The 24,404-nt window shown below is 38.8% G+C and overlaps 1 protein-coding gene across 4 annotated transcripts in view; it reads right to left on the bottom strand.

Annotated features, from left to right (window-relative positions):
• SLC25A13 (solute carrier family 25 member 13) overlaps window positions 1-24,404 on the bottom strand; it is a 101,752-nt gene that overhangs the window by 30,736 nt on the left and 46,612 nt on the right. For all 4 annotated transcript variants that reach the window (XM_075419306.1, XM_075419303.1, XM_075419305.1 and 1 more), the window contains 9 exons: window positions 20,103-20,242; window positions 13,629-13,775; window positions 12,604-12,742; window positions 11,697-11,790; window positions 11,438-11,522; window positions 9,191-9,275; window positions 8,574-8,732; window positions 1,697-1,749; window positions 556-636 (listed from right to left, as the gene is read on the bottom strand). In XM_075419306.1, coding sequence (XP_075275421.1) covers window positions 556-636; window positions 1,697-1,749; window positions 8,574-8,732; window positions 9,191-9,275; window positions 11,438-11,522; window positions 11,697-11,790; window positions 12,604-12,742; window positions 13,629-13,775; window positions 20,103-20,242 — 983 coding nt within the window. The remainder of the gene's footprint in view (window positions 1-555; window positions 637-1,696; window positions 1,750-8,573; window positions 8,733-9,190; window positions 9,276-11,437; window positions 11,523-11,696; window positions 11,791-12,603; window positions 12,743-13,628; window positions 13,776-20,102; window positions 20,243-24,404) is intronic.

The following is a 24,404-nucleotide window of genomic DNA, read 5'->3' as shown; positions in this document are numbered from 1 at the left end:
TTTGTGCAAGCAAAACACTCTTAAAAACTTAGTGGGTTTTAAATACAGCCTACGTTCAGGAATGCATTATGTACTGAGTTAACATTACACAGCCTACGTCTGCTATGAACTCAAAGAAGCATGAGTAGTTTTTGCCATTTCAAAACGCCAGTATCACTGCAAAAAGTGAAAATTAGTGGGCGCAATAACACATCAGCAAAGAAGTGATGTGGCAGAGTGGGTGCCACAAAGTAGTAACTAATTATTAACTTCTGGAAAGGTTAGCGTGAATCCTCTTTAGGCCACAAGCTACAGCCAACATGAATAAAGACACATTCTTTATTACGGAAACAAACTCTCTGCTGTGAGAATTATACAGCGCAGTTAAAAGGCACGATGCACAGAAACATTTACCCTTTCATCAAGAACGGCTGGCCTATCTGGGAAAGAACTGAGATGCTCTAGTAGAGTCTGGTCTCGAACCGGATCTGTGGTTAAACAGCAGCCTTAGTCCACAGTTACTCTTACAGACTGCACTTCCACCTATCTCATATGAAGGAAATTAAAGGTACTTACACAGCCACCAGCAAGAATTTCTGCAGCCAGTGGGACGGAGCCATCTTTAGCCATAAACTTATCTCTCACGAAATCATTAACCTTAAAAAACAAATGTTTATGAACGCCAATAAAGTAAAAGGTTGGAGAAAACATTCATCAGCTGCAAATTCTGTGTAACTGAAAATGCAAATACATCCATGAAGCCACCAAACTAACAGATATAAAACAAATCTCAGATTTTATATGCAATATTGTAAAGCTATGTTTTTTCTTTCTAACAAAGGTCTGCAGCGTAATTCAAATATTTATTATTGAAAAAAATAACAATCACTAATTAAATACTGAAACCATTATGTGAAAACTAATGATAAAATCATTTAAGATTTTAGAAATGCTCACTACATTTACAAATTTAAACATAATTTGAAATTAATATCAGAATGTTCAACAATAAGTTTTAACACAATAGCAATTCAATTAACAGCATTAAGTACCTTTCTTTTTTTAAAATGCATACTACTAGCTCTGGTGAATACTAACTTATTGGTGAATAAAAAATACAGTACAATTGGGTTATAATGAGAAATTCTTCAGTGCTTTAAAATCATTCAAGAAGTAACAAAATTACAGAAGTAAAACATTCAGGAAAAAAAATGCATGCAGACCAGTTCTTTTCTTACCAACACCTCGCTACATGCTCATATTATCTCCTGCTGTGCTAGAATTAAACATATAGGAACCACGTGGAGATACAAAAACAAAAGCCCTACAAGTCCAATAAATAATTACTCATTTTTGCTAAGAAGTGAAACCAAAAGTCTGTGCTACTTACAAACAAGCAGATGAGCTGAACAAGTTGAATAAGCTTGTTATATTTTAGAGTGAGTCCAAAATTACGTTTTCAGTAAAACTCTTAAAATGTACATACATATATATATACACACCTGCATGTGACCTGAATGCCACTTGTAATGTTCACAAGTGAGATATAAACAGTTGCTTTATGCTTTTGTAATTAAGTTTGCATCAAGCAAACACGATGGAATACACTCTACCATGTTGCTGACACATTAAGGATAAAAATCCTTAATGTGCTAATTGTAATTAGATAGACTTTACAACCTGGAGAAATGTGAAAATAATGCATTTGCAGACTTACAGTAAGTTTTATGGCCTTCTCTGGTGCTACTCCTAATAGCTGTGGTAACAGACCTGTAACAGAGAATTCAATGCATCGAGTAACTTGGTATTAACTAAACAAATCAACAAATATGTGTAGAGATCACTACCTAAAAACGGGCAATTTTTACAATTTTGTGTTATTATATTTAATGAGAGTACTTAAACATTCTACTTTGAGAACAAACTTCCTGCTACCACTTCAAGTCAGAGTAACTGCCTATACGTATTTGTTACTTTAGCTTTTTTAAATCTGTGATATTAGCTCACTTTAAACACTAATACAGATTTGCTGATTACGTTTCAGCACTCAGTCCTACACTAACATTTCTTTTCTGCATCTTCACACAAAAAATCAGACTTTCTAACTAATTTTGTGAGATACACAATGTATGCATTTCAAAAACCATGAGCACAGTACCTTTTTCTGGCAAAAGCAATGGCATTCAATAGCAGGACCCAAGGGGATGGGAATCAAAATAACGCAAAACATTCAAACATGTATGACTGCATTCTTGAGCACTTTGCCCAGCTAACTCACCCATTCTTAAAACAAAGGAAGTTATGCTGCTTTCTTCCCAGGTATGGAAATCCCTATTTTATTTTGTTAGAAGTGATGCACTACAGAACGGGAAGCGGGAATCTCTGACTGCCGGCTTCACTTGCTTGAAGTGAACGGTTGGCATTTTGTAAACTTTTGGACGACACAACCTAAAAATATACAGAGCTTACCAACTTAGCCTGGGGCTAGAATGGCGTTGCAAGCATTCATCAGCATAACACAATTAGGACACCATCCAGAAATGTGAGAAAATCACCCTGGCTAGAGCTCCTGGTGCAGACCCCCTCTGTTTTAACAGCCCAGGCAGCACCTTTGGGTACTTTCCACAAAGTCTGACATTTGCACCTCTCCACGGATTTATTTTGGGGGAAAGAGACAACAATTAAGGTTCCACCTCTAAGAGCTAACTTGCCAAAAAGCATTTTCCTAACAACTGAATGTCAGAATAACAAAGAGAAAAACATACTTGCACTGGATTAGTTTATTCTTCAATTCTGCTACCATCCATCAGCTTTACTGGTTACTACTGATGCTCTTAATAAGGAAAAGACATCGGGGAAAAGCACCATTTCGCCTGTGGTAGCAGAATGGCCAGCTGTATTTATATACTAATGCCTTTAAAATTTCGCACTTGCAGTAGGATTTCTGTTTTTCTAGTGTCAAAAATAGTAATTAATTGTGTATATACAACTAACATCTACCCAAGACAACCATGTTGAATTACAATCATATGGGTCAAGATTCAAACCAAAGAATACAGTAACACTAAGTTCATATACAGTTGCTCAAAAAAAGAGGTTCTGCAGAGTAAATTAAATTTCAAAATTTGAATTTCTGAATGAGTTTTAATTGCACAGGTGATTTGAACCCAGACTCCAATGAAAAACCATTAAGACAGTCAGAATTATGTAATTAAATATTACATTTTCTGCAGAATTATGAAGAAAACACAAGGACATACAGTAAATAGGATTTTTAAAGTTTTAGCCTTATACAGACCAAATTAACTTTGTAAGTGCTACGATATTAATCTAAATTTACATCTTTCTACAGGATATGTGTGGCTTTGTTTACAGCTAATGAATCTGTATCTTCAGAGATTAAAAAGATGTTCCATTTACTTTACAAACACTGTACCTGATCCCAAGTCTAATCCAGTCGAACTAGAGCAGGTCTGTAAACAGACACACAATTCCAATAGAATCTGGGGATCATTAATCTTAAAACCATATATACGTATATTATTACACCTAAGCTATATGTAGCATGACTTTCAAGTTATAGCATCTCAAATAAGTTACAGAAAAAGACATTCTAAAATATTAAGATATAAAATTCTAAAAATATTCCAATTGGAGATCTGTATGAACTTCCAGTTTTGGAAGATACGTAAGCAGGACAAATCAAATTCATTTTCACTAAACTGATCTGAAGATGGCCTTCTTACCATTTTTTATTTTTTTAAGCTCCTAAGACTTTGCATTTGTAAAAGGAACTTCTAAAATCTCAAGAAAAACTTGTTTACCCATCTGGTCCATTCTTTTTGCACTCAAATCTGAATGGCACTGTTATGACTTAGAGCTTTTCATAAAACTTCAATGTAGAAGAGCAAGATTAAATAGAATAGGTAGAAGTTAAAAAAAAAAACCCACACCACTAAAAAAATCCGAAAACCCCAACGGAACAACCAAAAACTCATAGCATTTTTCTCTTTCTCTCTCTACTTCACACACAATTTTATACTATCAAAGTGCTTTGTAAGTTTAATTACAGATAATGCTGTGTATGTCTACTGCAAGATAGCATATAATAATCCAAACAAGGTAGCATTAATTTTAACACTACATTTTATAGCCTTGCCAGATACCAGTTAGGTCTACTGTCTCCAGCAGCTTAGCAAGGTAGAGGGACTCCTCATTTGCTCTCATACCTATGTAATAAAGCTATCTGTAAGTGGTACCTGTGCATTCTACATATTATGACTATCAAAACTAAATTATCTTTTCTTTATCCTTTTGATGGGAGCCCTGAAACACTGCTGAAAGATTTCTGGACATGATACAGATGGTAAGTTTTGGAAGAAAGAAAGCACATCAAGGGACGCATACGAAAAACGTCATTTTTCTGTTGGGGTTACACTGACACGCTGGGAATTTTTCAGTGTTACTATGCATTAGCAGATCAGCAATATGACATATGCACAGATGTAGGACAGGCTTAGAAATGTCTGACTGTCTTAAAAATGTATGCCTCATACCATCAGAGAATAACATTCTACACATAGGCAGCCTGCTAGTACAGTATACAGCAAACACGTTCCTCAACCCATTTTTCTATATCCAAGGCTCTTTTGTAGCAATTACCATGCACCACTTCATATTTGACACACTATTGTAGTAGGACTTTATAAGAAGGTGAAGGTATATTCAAGAGAGAGCACCGAGACCTGCATTCAGAGTTCACGACATTACACAAGTTACTTTCTGAAAGCAGTCTAAATACATTGCGAATATACACGCAATAGCTCTTCCAGCCCAGCTGTGGTGATGGCATCCAGTGAAAAAACCTTATTTGGCCAAAGTATGTTTTCACATGTCTACAGCAAAACTTCAGTTTCACACTATGCAATGGACATGCTTTTCCCTTCACATTAGAAAAACCCACTGACTGAAGGACTTGTTGCTCAGTCTAGGTAAAATATCTGAAACTGTTTGGACATCTGATAGAAAAGGGGTAAGAGAATACTGCCAAATTTTTTTCTACTACACGATTCACACAATAAATTGGACAATTCATCATCAGTTGTCATTCAAGCACAGCTCCTTCAGACTGGAAATGGGGTATTTCTTGAAGACTTTGTGCTTTGACAGAACTTTGGGGTAGGAATAGGCTTGTACTTCCATTCTACAAAAATGGTATTTCAATGTATACTTCTGGAGGCAAGCTCCTATCATGGCCTTGTTTATCATTAGAATAGGAGTCTACCAGTAATAATGAATCTAGACGATTAAAATCTAAGATTAGAAGGCATCTGGAGTCACTGCAGTGCTAGAAGCGCCTTTGGAAGAAATAAAACCAGCAAGTTCCTTAACAGTTAATGATTACAGGTAACAGAGTCTTCCACAGCATTTTCATCCTCTAGAAGTGGCATTAACAGCATTGCTACTTCACATTTGCATGAGCTACATTTCATCTCTGGTACTTGAACTCCCCATAGAATTTCTATCAAGTACAGGTGAAATAATCTCTATCACATGCTCTGCTTAAGACTGCAAAGCATTCTGTGACTCATTGGTGGACTTCTGATTAAAAATGAGAAATGTAGGTGACCTCATCAGTTGAAAGAGATGTTGACAAATCACAGCTTCCAAAATTTTCTTGTATTTGCATACACATAAATACCTGTGAGTTTATAAATACACATTTCAGGTATAAACGTAGACACAACAGTAAATTATAGGTATATGAGGTAAGTATTCTTTCCAGCCATGCTGAGAGACAGACAAAAAATTTATCTCACATGTACAGTCTTAAGAAAAAAAAGAATCTAACAACACAGCATTCAAATAATGCATATTATAAAGATCCTATATAGGTTTACATCATGTTTGGGTTTTTTTTTTGAATCAAAGTATCTTCTCAGTGGAAACACTGATTATCCTTAGAACCAAATTCACTTTAAACAAAATTTAGTGCTCTCTTTATATCCACAAGATGGTGTAATTTATCCTTATCTGAGATGGTGGTTTAGAACATGGTGGGTTTGCCCTTTTCAAGTTTAGAATAAAATAATGATACAAAAAAGAAAAATCAGTTCACGTCACCAGATGGAAATATGTGCCTTGCATTAAAAGTATCATCTGAAATAGCCGAGTTCAGAGTAGGGTTTATAATTCCTGCTTGCTTTCTTGCAGTGCAGCATGACAAAGAGACCACTCCTCCAAATGTTTCTACTGTAATTTTTTTAAAAGGTTTTGCATCACTATTCAGCTAAGCAGAACTCTACCAATCACTACTCCCTCCTCCAGTGGGGGAAAAGCCCCACGTTTACTTAACTCTGAACCCACCACATGTGAGAAAGAACACCAGTTACCAATGAGCAGCAAAAAACAAGGTACTCTGTAGTCTGTCTTACTTAGTGTAGTATTTAAGATTAGAATGAGATGATTCTTGACATAACTTTACTGCATTAAATTGGGTGAATATACTAATCTACAAAAGGTTCCTTTCAAATTTTCTTGTCCTCTTAAGCTTAACCAGGAACTTTCATTCCGCACTCCATTGTTCAACTTGCTCTAACATGATGTCCTTAGAAATCAAGCAACAGTCCGAATTTACAGCACAGCACAGAGGAAGCTCCACATTTTTACGGAGTTTTCTCTATTCAACTCTTTAAAAAGAGACGTTAAATCAGGGTGCCCTTTAAGTAGAGAACCTGTAGAAACACAGGTCTCAATTTGCCTCTGAAATGATAGTGTTCTTCGCCATCACACAATTTCTACTATATAATCCAGAAATGAGATTATTGCCCCGGGTTTAGAAGTTCAGCTCCACCAAACTGTCTGACATTTCACTATTCAGTACTCCTTGGAAGACTGAAAAGCAGTAAAGGGGATGGGGAACGGAAAGACAAGCTATACTGATGAAGGTTCCTAGAGGTCCCCACATTTGGCAATGAACAAATCACTCCAAAAACACGACATGCAAATGGAGTTAAGAATACGCATTTATGACATTTCTGAGGTTTATTTTTCCAGGTGAAAAACACTGTGCTTCAGAGCTTCAATGAGACAGAAGCAGGTAATAGTGGAACTCTGTGTATTTCATCTCTCAGGATCCTGGAAGAAGCAGACACACATTTGCAGGGAATACATTTTGTTCTTTAGCCAATAACTGGGACTTTTTATAATTCTGATTACTATAAATCCTCACAAAGTAAAAACCATGTCAATACTCTTTATCAAATTACTAGGCCTACTCAACAAATTGCCTCAGACTTAGTCAATAATAACAGAGCCTTCACATCTCCAATTGTGCTGAAATAATTAGAAAGGCTGTATTTTGTGGAGGAGCTACTTAGCCAATCTCCAATAACTCACGTTAAGGAGTGCACATGTATCACACCACTTACTTTTAATGTTGTTTCACTCATTGTATTATAAACTGTTTTTTTTTCAGATGCATATAGATTTGCCAGATCATAACAATATTTTACTGAAATCCTCCATTCTTCTTTCTTGATTCAACTGCTTCTAGCAATTAATTTCTGTCATTACAATATTCCAATTTTCAAAAGTAAAAAAAAAATTCTGAACTGAAATAAGTAACGCAAGTTTCAAATCCTCCCCAATGAATATGGCAGAGAGGGATTAGAGATCTCAGTAACTGGGATACCAGAAATATGATTTGCTTTATCTCTGTGACACAGAACAACTGCAGCCTCATGCAGTAGTTCACGATTCTTTATGCATACTTCTGCTTTACCTGAACTTACACCACTGATGCCATAACTGGGACTAGGACAAAATAAAAAAAAAAGCCCCCATCTAACTGCAGGCACTTACCTAAGATACCCAAAGTAAGGATGATTTACGTCCTGAACAGAGTGAATGAGATTTGGACCTTTCTACACTGACTACAAAGGGAGCTTGGAACAGCCAACTTCTTAACTTGGGTGTATTGGTTACATATATAAAGCTAAGTGGGTTGAAACCCAGCTAATCTCTCTGGTGGACAACAGTGACAAGTTAAGAAGAGGTATACATAAAACTTGATAAAGATGACTATTCCCAATGATTAGCAAAGCATATGCAAGTGGTTGAGAGAGACCTTTCTGTTACAAAAGATATCACAAAAAGAGATCTGGTTAATAACAAGGTACCATATTTTCTCTATGCTTTTGTGTTTTTAAATAGGAAGAAAACAGGTAAGATAGAACACTGAAATAAAAAACCCAGAAAAATCTAACTTCATACCAAAAGGGACAAAATATTCTTGGTACTAAGGACTGCTGAGGAAATGAAAACTGGACTAACAGTATATTTTTGCTGTAGGAAATTACTGTTGTTGCCCTATTGCAGATGAGGAAGGAAAGCACACAAAAGTCCTACAGGCATGTTCTCATTACAATGAGGTTTTAATCAAGAAGTTTGCAAACCCTTCCCCTATACAGAAGAGAAGCAGAAGCACAAACCAGGCAAAAATGAAGTCTTAACAAAATAGGCTTAAAAATCCAGAGTTCCACTGCACTCTTATTAGCATCTTGTCATTAGTACATACCACCTTTTAAACTTACCTCTATAAAGCCCAAAGAAACCTTCATAACGTAGCACTTTCTTGAAGCAATCAAAGCTGTTTTTATACATAAGTTCTCCCACAAAAGAGCCTGTAGAGCGCTGGTTTTGCATTCGAGTTTTTACCAAATCAATTGGATAGACTGCAGTGGCTCCAACAGCTGCAAATAAAAATCAAGCTATAAGAAAACATAATTTTTCATTTGCAGTGTTTGACTGCAACTCTCATCTCCACAATTACATCTGAAATATCAGTTGTATCTTTTTTCTCCATGATATATTCTGGATACATTGAACTACCTCCCACAGTTTTAACCAAAAGCATTTCCTGGCCCTACCTCATTATTACTCTGATTCTTCTGAAACTGATTTGGTGACAAATCAGATAGCAACACCATCTCCAAACTCCAATGGCTTGTAAATTCCAAAACTCTTGCAGACCAGAAGATCCTTTCCTCTTCAAACTTACAGTCATCCCATCCCTTAGACACAGCTCCAAGGGAAAGACTGAGAAGCCTTCCACACTTCAATGAAAGGCAGAAGGAGAAGAAGGGCAGAAGAAAAGAACTAAAAAACCCAAGAGTGAAGATGAATACTCTTTTGCTCAGCCATGACTAACCTCCAGCAACTGAACCAAGGGCAAACCTGTACGCTGATTCTGCAATCTGGATGAGAACAGGTCGAGACACATCGCCTGGAGCTTTCTGTCAAGGCAGGATATAAAACAAAAGGAAAGGCAAGAAAAACAATCAGAACGTCGTATTTCACAAGAGAACATCTCATGATCAGACATATACAAGTATAAAGATACCTGGAGAAAATCCTACAATACACTGAGGATTTTGTTTTCAATTATTATCTCTTTTCCACTGATTTCTAAGTGCCATATAATGTAGCCTCTTCAGATTGGAATACCAAAGGAAAGAAAGACTGATACTACAACAAAGTTATACAATTTCAAAATCAATGGTCCAGATGTGCATATGAGGGCACACATATCGCCTCTTAAGTCAATAATTTTCTACAGCTGAAAGCAACTCCAGTTTGGAATTTATTTCTACTGTCACCAAAATCAGGTATTCCTATTACTTCTCAAACTATCAAAACAAGTATGCAAGCACTGTTCACACATATTAGCTACAGGAAAATAAAGTTTCATAAAGTACCACCACCATTTCATTTTGCTCACAGTCTATGAGTGCTAGATTCCACCCAACGAAAAATTAATTTCAGAAGTGCTCCAGATATAAAATTGCTATCTAATGAAAGAAAAATATTGGGAAAACAGACATTCTGTAGGGGTATTAAGCCTCCATACTCACTAACACTTTTTGTAATACTTTTTTTGGGGGAATACTACAAGTAAAAGGACAAAATAAAAACATGAATATATTTTTTCCTGAAAATGTGTTTAGGTTTTAGCTAACATTGCAATGTAGATGGAGTTGGACAGAAAATAAATTGAAGGTATCAATGTAGCTGAAAAGCTTTTCAGTCTCAGCATCAAGTAGCTGACAGTAAAAAGGAATTGGATGGAAAAATGAAAAAGACACATATGCAGAAGAAATTGTAACATTTAAGCAGGTTCATATGTCCTAGCCTCTTCAAATGGCATAAATCATACAAGCAAAGGCAGTGGCCCCAAAGTAAAATCTGAAGAAGCCGCTACTTTCACCACCGCATTTTTGGCTACATTTTACTGCCACCTATTGTAACTTACGTTACTTGATATTCAGTCCAGTGCAAATGCTTTTAACTCCTTTAGGAGTCTTCCAGGAATAGACGGTGAGCTTTTGGGAGCTAACTCACTTGAATTCATCCCAGCATAGTCAACATTTAGTCACTGCTCAAACAAGCAGAAAACCGTCACCCTAGATACTGTCTTGGAGCAGTGGTGGGGGTGTTCGCATGTAGGGGAAGGAGAAGGAGAAGCAAAAGAGACGCATATGTACACACACACATGGGCCTGGCTTATGGCGTGGTAGTCCTAAAAATGTAGCCTGCATCAACTCATTGTGGTCAAACTGGCGTCTCCGCACAGACTCAGAGAAGGAAAAAAAACCCTGCAAAAAACCCCTTAGTCTCACAAGACACAAAGTTAAGACTGCCTTAAAATAGAGACAAACAGAAACAGAGGGTTAGTTTTAAATCTATCTGTACAGAACGTTGTGTCAATGAAAATGTAAGATATGCTAAAATAATATCAAAACTAAAACATCAACAGGTTTGACATTTAAAAAACACTTCTATTTCTTTTTGCCTCAACACAACGGAAGTTCATTTGCTGTTATACTGTCGAAAGTCACTATCCTTCAGTTTTTGGAAATGCAGAGAATATCAACGCTTTTACTGAAACTGTGATGGTAGACTAAACATAATCTCTCCCATTTTGATATTCAGCAGAGCATAAGGCAAAGCAGAGAATACTCTGAAGCCAGGAACATGTGTTCAGAACAAGGGCTGCCATTTAACAGGCTAGATGCTGAATTTACCATCCATATTCGAAGCAGGAAGTCTTTTCCTCATTAAAAAGAACAGTGAGCAACAGAACCACAAAACATAAACACTTTAATTAGGTATACACCTAATATTTACTGAGTGGCTGGATGACACTCATATACATTTTATCTTCTCAAAATAAATTATATTTAACCTGCCAAATTGCAGCCCAAGAGAAAGGGGCACAGAGAAGAGATGGAGAGGACTTGCCACAGGTTAAAAATAAATTCCAACAAGAAGGTATTCCTCACAGATACTACAGAACACAAGAGAAAAGCAACTTAGCTGGCAACACAGAAGGAGGTTGGCTATCTATTTACCTGGCACTGGAAACAGGTAATACCATCATACTGGCTTCTGTTCTTACCTGCCTCTGAGCCTCAGCCAGGTTGTAGGGCAACGTCCCCTCCTCCAGAGGAGCAATTCTTTCAATATCAGCTAACGTCATGCGCCTGAGGAAATTAATTTGGCTTAGCATTTGCTTAGAGATGGGTTTTCAGATCACAAGAAGTTACCGGCACATGACCGCTACATTACACTCTCCTGTTCCCCAACACCACCTCCCACTCCTTCCGAGAACGAGAGGAGGAAAGCAAAGAGAGGAGGACAGATAATTCCCCACTTACCCCCGTGGCTCATATAAATCTGCTAACTGAAACAAGATGTCAACTTCCATGGGTGTAACCTGACCAAATTTCTGAGCTGCCAGAACAAACTCCTCTGCAAAAGAATAAAAATACAGAAAAGAAACACTAATCAAACCAGAACAAATAATCCAGAGCACTCCAGAGATGCTTTATATTTTAGTATTAAGCAGAAGACACTGGTTGGGGAGGGAGAAGGGGAATAAAAGCAACCCACCACAAAAGTGTTCCTGCCACTACATAAATGTGTTTTAAATGGTATATCCTTCATGCAAGTAAGTACAACTCTCTGGTCTTAAAGTCTAGCGCTACCAGCAGGATTTAGGATATTTGACATACGGTATCAATCAGTTGGGGGTCAGAGGGAAAAAAAATAAAATAAAAAGCAAACAGAAAAAAACCCCAGGAGTCAAGAGATGTGAAACTTTTCATGCATAGTCCCAGTAAGCCACATTAATGAAACCTTCGCGTTGCACAGGGAATTCTCTATAAAAGTGGTTAGATATAGCAGATAACATCTTGTTCCAAGCTTGTAGATCAGCTTACTGTGCTGCCAATACAAGTTTATGGAATTCTTCAACTACCCTTGAAGGTCACTTTAATAGGCTGCCAATTTGGCAGGAGTCCTAGGAAGTTTTTTAAAGTTTTAAACATCTTTACATACTTTCCTCACCCTGCCCCCATCGCCAGTTTACTAGGACCTTTTTCTGATTGAAACAAAATTAAAAACCTGGAGGGTGGACTCCAACAGGAGTGTACAAAACTGAGTGGCGTACGAAGGAATGCTAACGAGGCAGGCTTTCTCCCCTTCCCATCGATTTAAAAGCATACAGATGAGGTCTTCCCCTCCACCCGCCCCAACTTCCAGACTGCAAACATTTCTACCAACCCTTAGTCACTTCCACATCTTTTCGATTTCCAGCCAGAGTACTGTAGATCTTTCTAATGAGCTCCATGTTGTTAAGGAGGGAATTAAATCCATTAAAATAGGAAAAGCTGACCTGATGGGAAGTGGTACCTCCAGCAGCCTAGAGTAGAGACAGTAAAAGAAGAAAAGAGAAAGGAGACTGTTACAAGATTAAGGAAAATCTTGAAATAAAGGCTTTCCAACAACGCTATTTTACAAGAGCAACAGTAGCACAGGGTTACTTTTTAAAAAACTGCAAAATAAAGGAAACTATGAAAGATTCTTACGTTACTGAAACTAATCATGACTAGAATGTAAAACTCTCCCCACCCTACAAACCTAAACAAATACATATGCAGGATTATAACAGCATAACCAGTAGTAATTTACAAAGTTCAAGTTTCAGTACTGCTTCAGTTGGAAATGTTTCATAAACTGGCTTATTTCTAGTAATGAGGAAATCTACTTCTCCATGTAAAGTATATTACTATACAGAAAACTTCAACAAAATCAAAACACATTCTGAAAAAGTTCAACTGAAACATTTAAATTCACAGGCATTTCAAGTTGTGAAAAACCAGCAGTAAGCTCTTAGGCTTATACCAAGCAGACAAACAAAATGGGAACAATACGGTTTCAACAGTTATTCATTCTCCACTGAGAACTGAGCCTAAACCTTTATTTTACAGTGGTGTTGGGTCTGCACGCAGAAAAATTATTGGATCAATTCCCTAAGTATATGATCGGTGATCCAGCAAATTTCTGAAAACAATGCATAAGCTTGCCAAAATGTAATTGACCTTGAGGGAGAATCAAAAATCTTATGTTTTATGAGAGAGTATATGACCCAGGAAAGCTGATAATGAGACAGGGGAGAGAATCAAGGAAGAAAGTATCAGAAATCATTGTCAGTGCTTGAGTCTTCTGGCTATGCTTTTCGCTCTACGCTTCTTCTGATATTCCACCAAGAGTTTGCAGTTCCCAGCTGGGAAGCCAGAACTACTCACAGCTACTAGACATTCTTCTACAAATGGTGTCAGCATGTGTGGCCGGATGGTGACCATAATGTCCCTGAAGTCCATAGCCGTGACTCTTCCGGCCTGAGCATTGTCTCGCTGCACAAAAGCTTGCTTCGCATGTTCTAACTGTATCTCCTGAAAATGCAGAGGGAGAAAAAAAAGTTAGGTTCAAAATCATCAACTTAATAGTTAGATTTTATATAACGCAATCCTACAAGATATTTCATACTTAACAAAACACAATTACATGTAATCCAATTTTAATTGGATTTTGTATGTGTCACTTTCAGCCTTTTCTATTGGTGGCATATAGGGTCTCTATCATTGAGCTTAATAGCTAGGACAACCATCATGATCTCTCTGCTGTCTGGACATTAGGTCATGCAATTCATTTAACTGAGAAATGGAGGGCATGTATCAACACACCAGTGCAGGTAATCTCCCACTCACGAACATTAAAGTGTTCCATGATGTGCATTATCCAGTTTATTGCACATGTCACAGCAGGTCAAAATACTTTCTGTAAAAGCGTTTGCTACTCCTTGAACGAGGACAATGCAATCATCAGAGATTTCCACATAGACACTCACTGATATTGAAAGCATTCCCTCAGAAAGCATCCTCATTTAAAACATACAGTTATTTGTCTACAGAAGACACCAGCAGTTTAATTTAGACGTCCTTGTATCATGATTGATCAAAGATCAGTTCTCAATATTTCAGCATTTTGGTGATGTAGTTAGACTTCCCAATATATATTTCTTTGCTGAATGGAAGAAAACAAATCATTGCCATGTCCTCCCTTTAAATTACAAGGCTTATAAAAACTTCACTGGAAGTGCTTATTCTGAATACGTATTCATAATCAGGTACTTAGAAAATGGAATCAGAGCAAAAGTACATCAGCAGTACTAAACATGTCTTGCAGCGGACCATGACACTATCCTGTTATTTCCATTATATTTGCAAATACATGCCGTAAAAGTCTTGCTAAGCCAAGACTCAGGCTAGTCAAGAATCACCAGCACAACGTATTAATGGCAAATACAATCTCCTGTAAATTGGTATTTATCTCACAGCAGCATTCAAGGGAACAGAGTGAAGGGCGCAAGAGAAATTCAGCTGGCATAGGAGGCCGGCAGCCACCATCCCTCCTCCTGCTTGTTCAGCTCACGCCCCAGCCACCAATGCACACTGCCACTCAAACCATGCTTGTCTTTTCATTTCAGCCTCCTGACACCTCCAATTTTACTCCTAATTTCTAATTAAAACACCTAATCTGAAAGTTATGATGAAAACCTCCTAATATATTAGGCAGAAGAAGGGAAGTGGGGAGGGGGGGAAGAAGGACCGATCAGTGTTTCAACACTGCATTTCACCCACAGAATTATTCAGAAATTTCTGCTTTTAATGAGAAACGCTTGTGGGGGTTATAATTTGAAGTGTTACAATTTCAGTTCTGTCACGTTTCCTTTACGTTACAGCCCCCTGTGTGGGGGTGTTACAATTCAGCAATAATATTCACTCTGGCTGGATGGAGCCATGTAAGCTCTTGCTCTTGCTTCCCTCCAATTGTGACTATAATTTCAACAGAAATTTGGAAGCAAGCAATTTTGGGAGGTTTAAGGTGGGAGCAGCACAAGTACACAAAAAAACCTTGTCAGCTTGAGGCATGCAGCTACTCAGGAGGCAGAGAGCTCTGAAGAGGGGTTAGGTATAATAACTCTTGTATCCCTAAATACTCACCACCTGGCAGGCGGAAACATATGAACAAATGAACAGAAATGCTTGTCATTAAGTGGCAGCATCACCAAAGAAAAAATAAATTTAATTTAGCACAAGGATTACACGGGAAACTGTGAATGTTGGTTTCTTCCCCTTCTCTCATTCAACTTGTTTTAACCACTGAAATTGCTGGCAGTGTTGTACTGCCAGAATCCAGCACCAAAATGCAGTAAAAGACCTGGAGACCACTTGCAGAAGTCCAATCTGCTACCACCTATGTACACCTATCAGTGAGTATGGAGGTGCGACCTTGGCTGAGAACGACATCTCAGTCACAGAAGCAAAGCAGGGCTCATGTTCCAGAGCGATATGAAAGTGCGTGTTTCTTTTCATCACCTAGCTAACTGCAAAAAGGCTGTTAATGCTACAGTCCAGTACAAGGCAAAACACCCCATCCTTTCCTTGCTTACACAATCCCTTCGATCTTCTTGGTACACTTGGAATCTCCTAGAGAGAAGAAGTATCCCACTTGGTTAAACACGTGGTGAAGGCCTCAGTACTGCCATTTGCTCATGTTCTTGTCAGCTAGGAAAGAGCCGCTTAGCTGTAGACAGACAGCAAGACAAAATTCTGAATAGGATGATGTCAGTCTTCAGGAGCTCCCTACTCACACCTCCTCCTTAGCTCAGAAATGAAATGGTTTAAGCATACTGCAAGTAGGCAGAGAAGACTCCTCCCACCTTCTCAGAAAGGTAGGGTCTTTTTAGGCTATGGTTATTTTGAGCTGTGCTACACATTTGCCAGTTGCACTGAGCAGAAAAAAGCACAGGGACGTGACATTCTCAAACCATGACCACGACCATGGCAGCGACACAGCATACAAGAACATGCAGACCATTACATGGCAACACACTTTGTGTCAAAACTAAATAACTAGATAAATTTCACCTATAAAGTCTGTCACAAAAAACCCCAGACAGACGTCACTTTTCTAATCACTGTACATTGCATAACAACGTAATAAACTCCTTAAAGTGTGTAACTCAAAAGAAAGGCTACCTACTCCCTCAAGTCTCCGAGCCTGAAAGTTGAGACATCTCACAGCATGACTAACTACATTTCAAAATGAGGCTCAGGAGCTACTAGCAATTTATCAGGGAAATCTTTATGACATGTTCATAACATGCCCTACGCTGTGTGCATGCAGCTAATATAAAAAATACCACTTCAAAAATAAACAGAAAAACAATAAAGCAAAGTTGCAGTGTTTGGAGATGTTATCTGACTTGCAATAATTTTTATTGTTTCACCTATTTCAGCCCTATTTTGACACATTAAGGTCTAAAAAAGTACAATCCTCATTGCTTTGCAATACAAATTACACATCCTGAAGAACCTTCTTCGAGTAGACTTTCTGTAAACTTAGATATACTTAGAAAACAAGCTTCTCCCTTGACGCTGGAAGTCCAGAATTCCCCCAGGTAGCATAAGACTTTGTGAAAAATTAATTTGCACATCATGGCAGGCATGCTGGCAGAGATTTTACCTCAGCTTTCACTTACAGCTCATTAAAAGCTTCATTACTTTCCAGCTAGATAGAAATTTATGTTTGGGTTCCATCCCAACGGATCTACAAGTCATCAGATACAGCACAATCCTTTCTACTGGAGCAGATCCAAAGGTTCAATTATAAAGAGTACGACTTCATCAACTAATATGCTGGGCACAAACAAATTCCCAGACAATGTGAAAATGGATTTACCAGACCCACATATAAGCATCTGTTAAAATTCATTCTGCAGAAAGGATTTTACATGCTGAGAAAGGGCCCAACACTGGTCTTTGTGAAGTAGACTTGCCACTTAAGTGATGATGGAACATGACGGTATCCAAACAGATATAGATGTGATGGCTACGCAGTGGAGATATACAACTTAAAATTAAGCCAGCAAAATGAGAAGCAGGGTAAAATAACACACCTTGAGCTCTGGGCTGATGCAAATACATTGTTAACTGTATTAGAGCCAATTAATTTGGAGGCTATATTTTTGGGCATCTCTATTACTGTAGACAAAAAAAAGTGCTGGCATGATATAAATATTCAGAATCCCACATAAACTCTTCTTATTTAAAGCTAGAAGAGATACATCTTATGTATGGCTAAAATATACTAATGTTATTTTCCACATACCTTCAGCTTTGCCAGAAGTGATGATTACCCCAAATGCTGCGACAGATAATGAATATGTAACAACTTCATGTGGCATAATAGGACCCAACATGAATGAATTTTAATCTAGCTGGATTATTTCATTAAAAGTTGCAAATTGTACTGTACTTACAAAGCAGTACCTGAAGCGCCTTACTGAACCATCTGGTCCATGTTAAGTGCAATGTAAAGAGCATTCACACGTCAAGAACGCAGAAAGGTAATTTGGTATCCACTGTGGTCTCCTGCTGTCTAAGGTCCAAGGTCTAGACATCAGATCAAGGAGACTGACTAATGCACAGACAGAATGTCAGAAGGAAAGGCTGAGTACCAAAGGCTACAGAGCCTAAAGAAAGGTTTTGATGCCTGCTATTAACTCTCCAATTTGTGCTGAGAGTCATACCTGCGCCCAAACTTCAGTACCTATAATAGAATGCTGCAAGGCAAGAGTCAGCAAGGAAACTTGCGTGTTTCAAAGATTCACAGTTCTCAAAAGTGGGTAAACATTATGTACCCGATTACTGTGAGTGACTGAGCATCCTAACAGACTGGACTGATAGTGGACAACTTCAGCAAAGTCTTAGGACAATCATTTATTTTGAAGTCCCCGCTGCCTGCACCAATGCTGAGAGTATATTAGCAGCCTTGTAACTTTTCCTGAACGCACCTCACATCTCTGCAGGACACCTACAATCGTCATCCTTATTCTCCATGCTTATGCATGCTTGTGCTCTTCCTCCCTCTTTCTGTCCTGTATGGATCATCACAGCCTATACTGATGACTGGCCGGCTCGTGAGGACCACTGACGTGTTCAAGCACAACCTTTTACTTTGCACTCCAGCTGGCTAAGGTTCACTTATGCAGTACAGCTGGTTAAAAAAAAAATACAAGGCAGGGGCCAGACACACCAAAACCAAATACAATTCCCCTCAGAATACGATCACATTCAAGAAAACCCCTTTTAGAAAAGGAAAGGGGAACACCCCTCCACAGGGTGAGAAAGCCTATCATCTCCAAAGTTAGAAAACTCCTGCCTCGGCTCTTGCTTTTCCTAATTCAAAGAAAAAACACGAAAGAACCCAAAGACACAAGAAAGAACTCAAATATTCCAAATATCCAGCCATGAGGTTACAGGTTCATTTAGGCCTGCAGCTCTAATCCTCCTCCCTGCTCCTCTCTTTTTTTTTGGCAACAAAAGTGTCCTTTTCTTAATTGTGGGGTGTTCTTCAGCTTTTCCTCAGATCTCTAAACAAACAGATGCAGGAGGCAAACAGGACTGGTACTCTGTTAAGATTGTGATTTTAAGCCACCAAACTCAGGATACATATCCAGAGATTATTCTGTAGTATGGAAAGAGGTGCTAGAACACCAGAACATGTGGCCAGAGGCATTTTTTCCTGATCAAGTAACACATTTGCTTTTTTTATCCAAAAGAGGTTCTGGTTCACTATTCTGTCACAAAACTGGAGAGTTACAACAGTCAGTACAAAACCTAAGGGAATACGATTTAATCATGTGGTACCTGACGTCCTCTTCATACAAAGTTAATTAGGCTCTGTTCTACAAAGTCAATTTGAAACATTTGTCTCAATAGCATTATCTTAATTATTCCTCATCAAAATGATACCACCTCCTACTGTGAACTAACATACTTGTGTAAACAAGAAAAAAAGAAACCTTGCAGTCTTGAAGCAGGTTCCCATTTTAAAACTCTCTAGTGTAAATACTAATACGGTATTAAGTATTCAGAAGGAATACAAATAAGGAACTCACGTGTTTCACCACTTCAAGGATCACTTTTCCTACTGAAGACTATTTTTAACAGTACTGCTGAAATACAGATAATCTGTTTATTTTTTTTATTAGCACAATATTTTACTTTCTGTAACAAAGTACCCCAAAGTATGAATATCCAAGAAGTCCTTGTAGCAGAAAGATAGTATTTTATTCTCTATATACCACAAGCAAAGCTAAGTAGCATTTCCCTATCTGAGATACTCTTAATTCAAAAAAGGTCAAAAGTAAAGAAGTGTGTGGAAAGGGCTTGCAGCAAAACATCTTTATTGCTCATCAGCACTGAATTAAATACAAGTTTGGTAAACATGCTGTTTACAGACAGACATACTTCTTAATAACAGTCTGGCAACTGGGTCCGAAATGTTCAATACTGTTATTTATCATTCTTTGACTCACAGATTTAAATATACAGCAGATTTTCAGACTTTGAGGTCTAGGTTTTAATTTCATGTCTCTGTGTACACAACAACGTAGAAAAGATTACCTTCTGCACACAGGCGCCAAAAACAAAAGGAAAGGAAAAAAACCCAGCTAGCCTGAATCAGCAGTTTTACCATAACCATATCCTATTTACCAACACACTACTAAAGTCCATCACCCTAACCATAAAAGCCTACACTTGGTCTATCTTTCAGCCGTCCTACCACCATGGTATTTGACAAGTTTGTGAATACTTTGATTCTTGCATGCTTGTTACTACTCTTGACAAATTGTGTTGTATTAGACCCACCAGTAAAAACTGGGTGAACTCCGCGTATGTGAGGTGTCTTTTTCTATCCTTTCCAAAATGCAGCTGTATGAACTCTGAATTCCAGTTAAACGGAATGTGCTGATGAATCGTGGTCTGGCCAAAAACTTGCTTTGCATCCTCTGGAAAGAAAAGAAAAATGTTCGTTTATTAATAAAATAAAAAAACAACAGAGAGAAGCATATATTTACACAAGCAAAACAAATACGGAATTTTCTAACAGGAAGGCAATACTACTCGTATAAATTAGTAACACATTGTAAAGCAAACCTAAAGTTTTTGTTTACCAAAACCATAATAAAGTTTTGAACACCCTCACAAATACAGTTTCTGAATAATGTTTTTATTTGTGTAGTTTTATACTCAAAGCATTTGATTAGAAGAGACTCAACTAGATATTTCAAGTTTCAAAGTCAAGCAAGAAAATACTAAATTTATAAAAATATGATTACAGCTGACCAATTTTCAGCATAATCTTTTCAAGCTGCTAACAATGAAAGTTTCATGTCACTGTAATTCAGGGTTTTCTATTATTCCCAGAGTTCTCCACATTCAAACAAACCAACTACAAAATCACCAGTATTTCAAGATCCACTTTTCTGTAGTTGCCTTACAGGAGCAGTGAGATGCAGGGCAGGGGACCGGGGGGACACAGCAGGCAGGAACACAAACTTATCACCAGCTCCAGTAATTGGGCAATGGTTTATTAAGGGCTTGGCAGAATTTTTGGTAATACGTGGCATTTTTGGTGAAGAAACAACTATTTGAAAAAACACCAAGTTGTATAATCAGTAATAAGCACCATAAATTGCTGGAACTGGACTGTACATATTTTAATGAATGGAAACAGCAACAAGATCTGAGGAAGTCCTTGTCTCACACGGCAGCACTCACTTCAGTGTGATACTGTGTCTCAGTCAAAAATACATGGCAAAAATATCTTCCAAAGACAAGCTCAAGGCCAGAGGTTCCCAACTGCTATATACCTTCCTAATTGCGGTATGACTCCTCCAGTAATGCCAACCAAGAGCCAGTTTGTGTCTCCTGCTCGTTCCTGTGGGCATGGAGAGCTGGTTCCCAGGGGACACTCCCTACCCACGGGCAGCACCAGGAGCTGGTCTCCCGCTCCTTCACGCTTTGTGGAAGAAAGACCAGGAGCCCAAACCCAGAGCTCCTGGAAGCCAGTTCCCAAGTGTGGCTGGCGCCTGGGGGTGAGGAAATCAGCAGAGCTTTGTGCCTGCCTGCGCACAGAACAAGCTGGGAGCCACCTCGCTGGAGCCGACCAGGCAGGCCTGGGAGCCGCCTCCCAGCTCGCCCCAGCCTTGCCACAAGCAAAGGTGGGAGCCGACTCCTTGGAGCCGTCAGGTCCCGTCTCCTGCGCTCAGCCTGAGTTCTGGCTTCTGGTTCAGCCCACGCCAGCCAGGCACAGCGGCTCTGCTGACCTGGGGAAACCTGGCCAGGGTTCCCACTTTCAGGTGAGGAAGTGGGGAAAAAGTGAGAGCAGGGTGGGCTGGCCATGAGCCAGGGAGATGTCAGAAGTGCCCAATGGAATGAAGGATAAATATACAGGGAAAAAAGGTCCCAGGAGGTGAAAGGGACAGGTGTCCTGCCGCACAGACCCAAAAGCACTGCAGCTGGTGTTACCCACAAAGACAGCTTGTTCTAAAGCATGGGGGCTGTTAATGTTCTGAGATTCATGAGGAGAGCAGAGATGATACTGTAAACCCCTTCCCATCCCTCAACACAGTCAGTAGTTTCATCACCATTCGTTCATCCCAGGGAATCTGTGGTGAAAGAGCAAGTTGGATTTAACTTAGGAGCAGAAAGACTGACCCCAGTTAACCCCAAATTCTTAAAATTCAGAACTTCAAGCCCTAATGTCCTACGTGAATTTTCTCCAAGCAACATCAGACAGTGCCCCCAGGACAGCATTGTTCATTCATGTCGTCAAGCTCCATCACAGCCAGCTTGGATCTTGTCCACCAGCATTCTCCAGGAGCAAAATTCTGCTCTCAGGGCAAAAGGAGGGAAAGCCAATTGGTTCAGGGTGAGGTCCTGTACCTCTACTGAATGTCTTTATTTAGGATGCTTCCTACCGACACAGCTCAAGGCACCTTGCCGCATGTCACTGGAGATCACCTCCTGCTTTCTGCCAGACTTCCTTCCTCATCCCTCTAAGAAGGGAACCAGCACGAAGCAGACAGACCGTGTTGTCTCCAAACAGGAGCAAATGAAGGCTGTCTCTTCCTGGTAGCAACCACTCTGCTTTTCCATAGGAACAAAGATATTCCCAGAACAGCTACAATACCTGTCTCTTGCACAGAAATCAGATGCTCATCTGCTTCCTTTCTCTCCCGTCCCATCTCCTGAATTTCCCCAGAGCAAGACACTGATATTCTTTGGATGAGATTAGAAACAAGTCCCTGTTTACAAAAAGCTATGTTTGGCTGGACTCCAGGTTTGTCTCTGTCAGAGAAAAAAGGTGCTTTCTTACTTGATGCGAAGTAAGAGAGAGGTAAATTTTAGCTAGCATAAAAGCAGTCTCAAATTCCCTTTGATGGGGCCAGGCTCCCCACAATCTTAACTTCAACTTGTTAACATATGAAAGTTACAGAGTGTCCTCTGATAATGCCACTGTAATTTTATTTTAATTAGTTATCATACATTAGCTCTCTTGAGGGAACAATGCATCTTGCTCCCCCAACTCTGTGCCTTGTAAACCCTCTTTAGTTGTGACCCAAAAGAAAAAATCCAGCTCAAAAAAATCAAACATCAAGAAATGAAAAGAATGGTAATTTCAGACTAAATACAATGTTTAATTATCGGCACTACAAATGGCAAGGAAACTCACGCAATGGAACTTAAAATCTCATCAAGCCAGCTAGGAATACAGTAAGGTATATATCCAGGGCACTTGCATTCCCTTGTCTGTTTCAGAGATTAAAGGCTACACACATGCCTCAGAAGTTCATATAAGTACAAATACCCTTCCAAAGAGTCCGAGCAGGAGATGTACACTTCATTTTTGCTATGACTTGGAAAACACCAACTACCGCATTACTGTAGGTATTTAGTAAAATAGCAAGAAAATTCCCTACACTACTTGATCTTTTCAAAATCATACTGTATATTGATGCAATATGCCTTGGCAACTAATAGCAGGTGCTTTTCTGACAGAGCGCATGTTGGATTATACAGTGCAGGTAGCTGACTGGAAGATTGCCTACTATGCTTCCACTGATTCCTTGATGGCGTGAGACATGGTATCCTGTTTGCCACTGCCTTTTTACACATGCCCTGTACTTCCTTTTTGCAGCTATTTATGCTTCACAAACTCCTATATACGCTCACTGGACAGCATTTTTCCTCCTTCCTTGCTAGTCTCATCACCCATGCATCTACAGCATCACTGACGAAAGCCTTGTCTGTAGCCAGATTGCCTGATTCAGACATTAAAGACCACCTGTGCTCCATGAACAAACCTGGAAAGTGTTTTAGCCTGTGATTTAACCATCAGAATCTATCCAATTACATACTAGAGTTCACTCCAAGTTGTTGTTCGGTTCTAACAGTATCATCTCCTAACCATCTAAGTCTAGTACTAAAATAAAAAATGGACAATGCAGTTTCACCTTAAACCTGCAGCTGCAGTTCCACGGCTATCCACAGGCCGCTGGACAAAACAGCAAAAAGCAGCAACGTCCTTCAGTAGCCAGGAGTTATTTTGTTTGTTTAGACATTTTAAAGGAACCTGTTTCACAGAGTCACAGATAATTTGCGGTGGAAAGGACATCTGGATGTCATGTGGTACAACCTCCTGTCAAAGCAGGTCCAACCAGTTCAGGTGGCTGAGGCCCATGTCCAGCTGAGGTCTGAGTGTCTCTAATGATGGAGATTCCACAACCTCTCTGGGCCAACTGTGGTTTGATCCTAAACCGACATTTAATCAAAATATATGATAAACTCAAGCTTTTAAATCCATATTAAAACACTGTTTATTTGTTTTAGTTTTAAAAAGACAAAATGTCAGTGCTTCACTGTCTGGAGCTGTAAGGGCACAAGACGTAAAGCTTGCAAAAGATGCAACCATTTCTGTGTTTGCATTGTTCAAACCAGAGCTGTTGGAAAGCAAAACAAACAACAGGTTGAAGAAGATTTTAAATATTCATTTTTAGACCATGCTGTCATTTGTGTCAACCTTTAAAAAATTTAAAAAATTAAACTTTGAAACTCAATTTTAAAATAAATTGCAAAGTTCTATAATAAATAACTGCTTTTCCCTGC

The sequence above is a fragment of the Opisthocomus hoazin genome, chromosome 4 (assembly GCF_030867145.1).
Source record: "Opisthocomus hoazin isolate bOpiHoa1 chromosome 4, bOpiHoa1.hap1, whole genome shotgun sequence".
Lineage (NCBI taxonomy): Eukaryota > Metazoa > Chordata > Aves > Opisthocomiformes > Opisthocomidae > Opisthocomus > Opisthocomus hoazin.
Note: the sequence above shows the minus strand (reverse complement) of the source record. Positions and strands in the feature narration are given on the sequence as shown.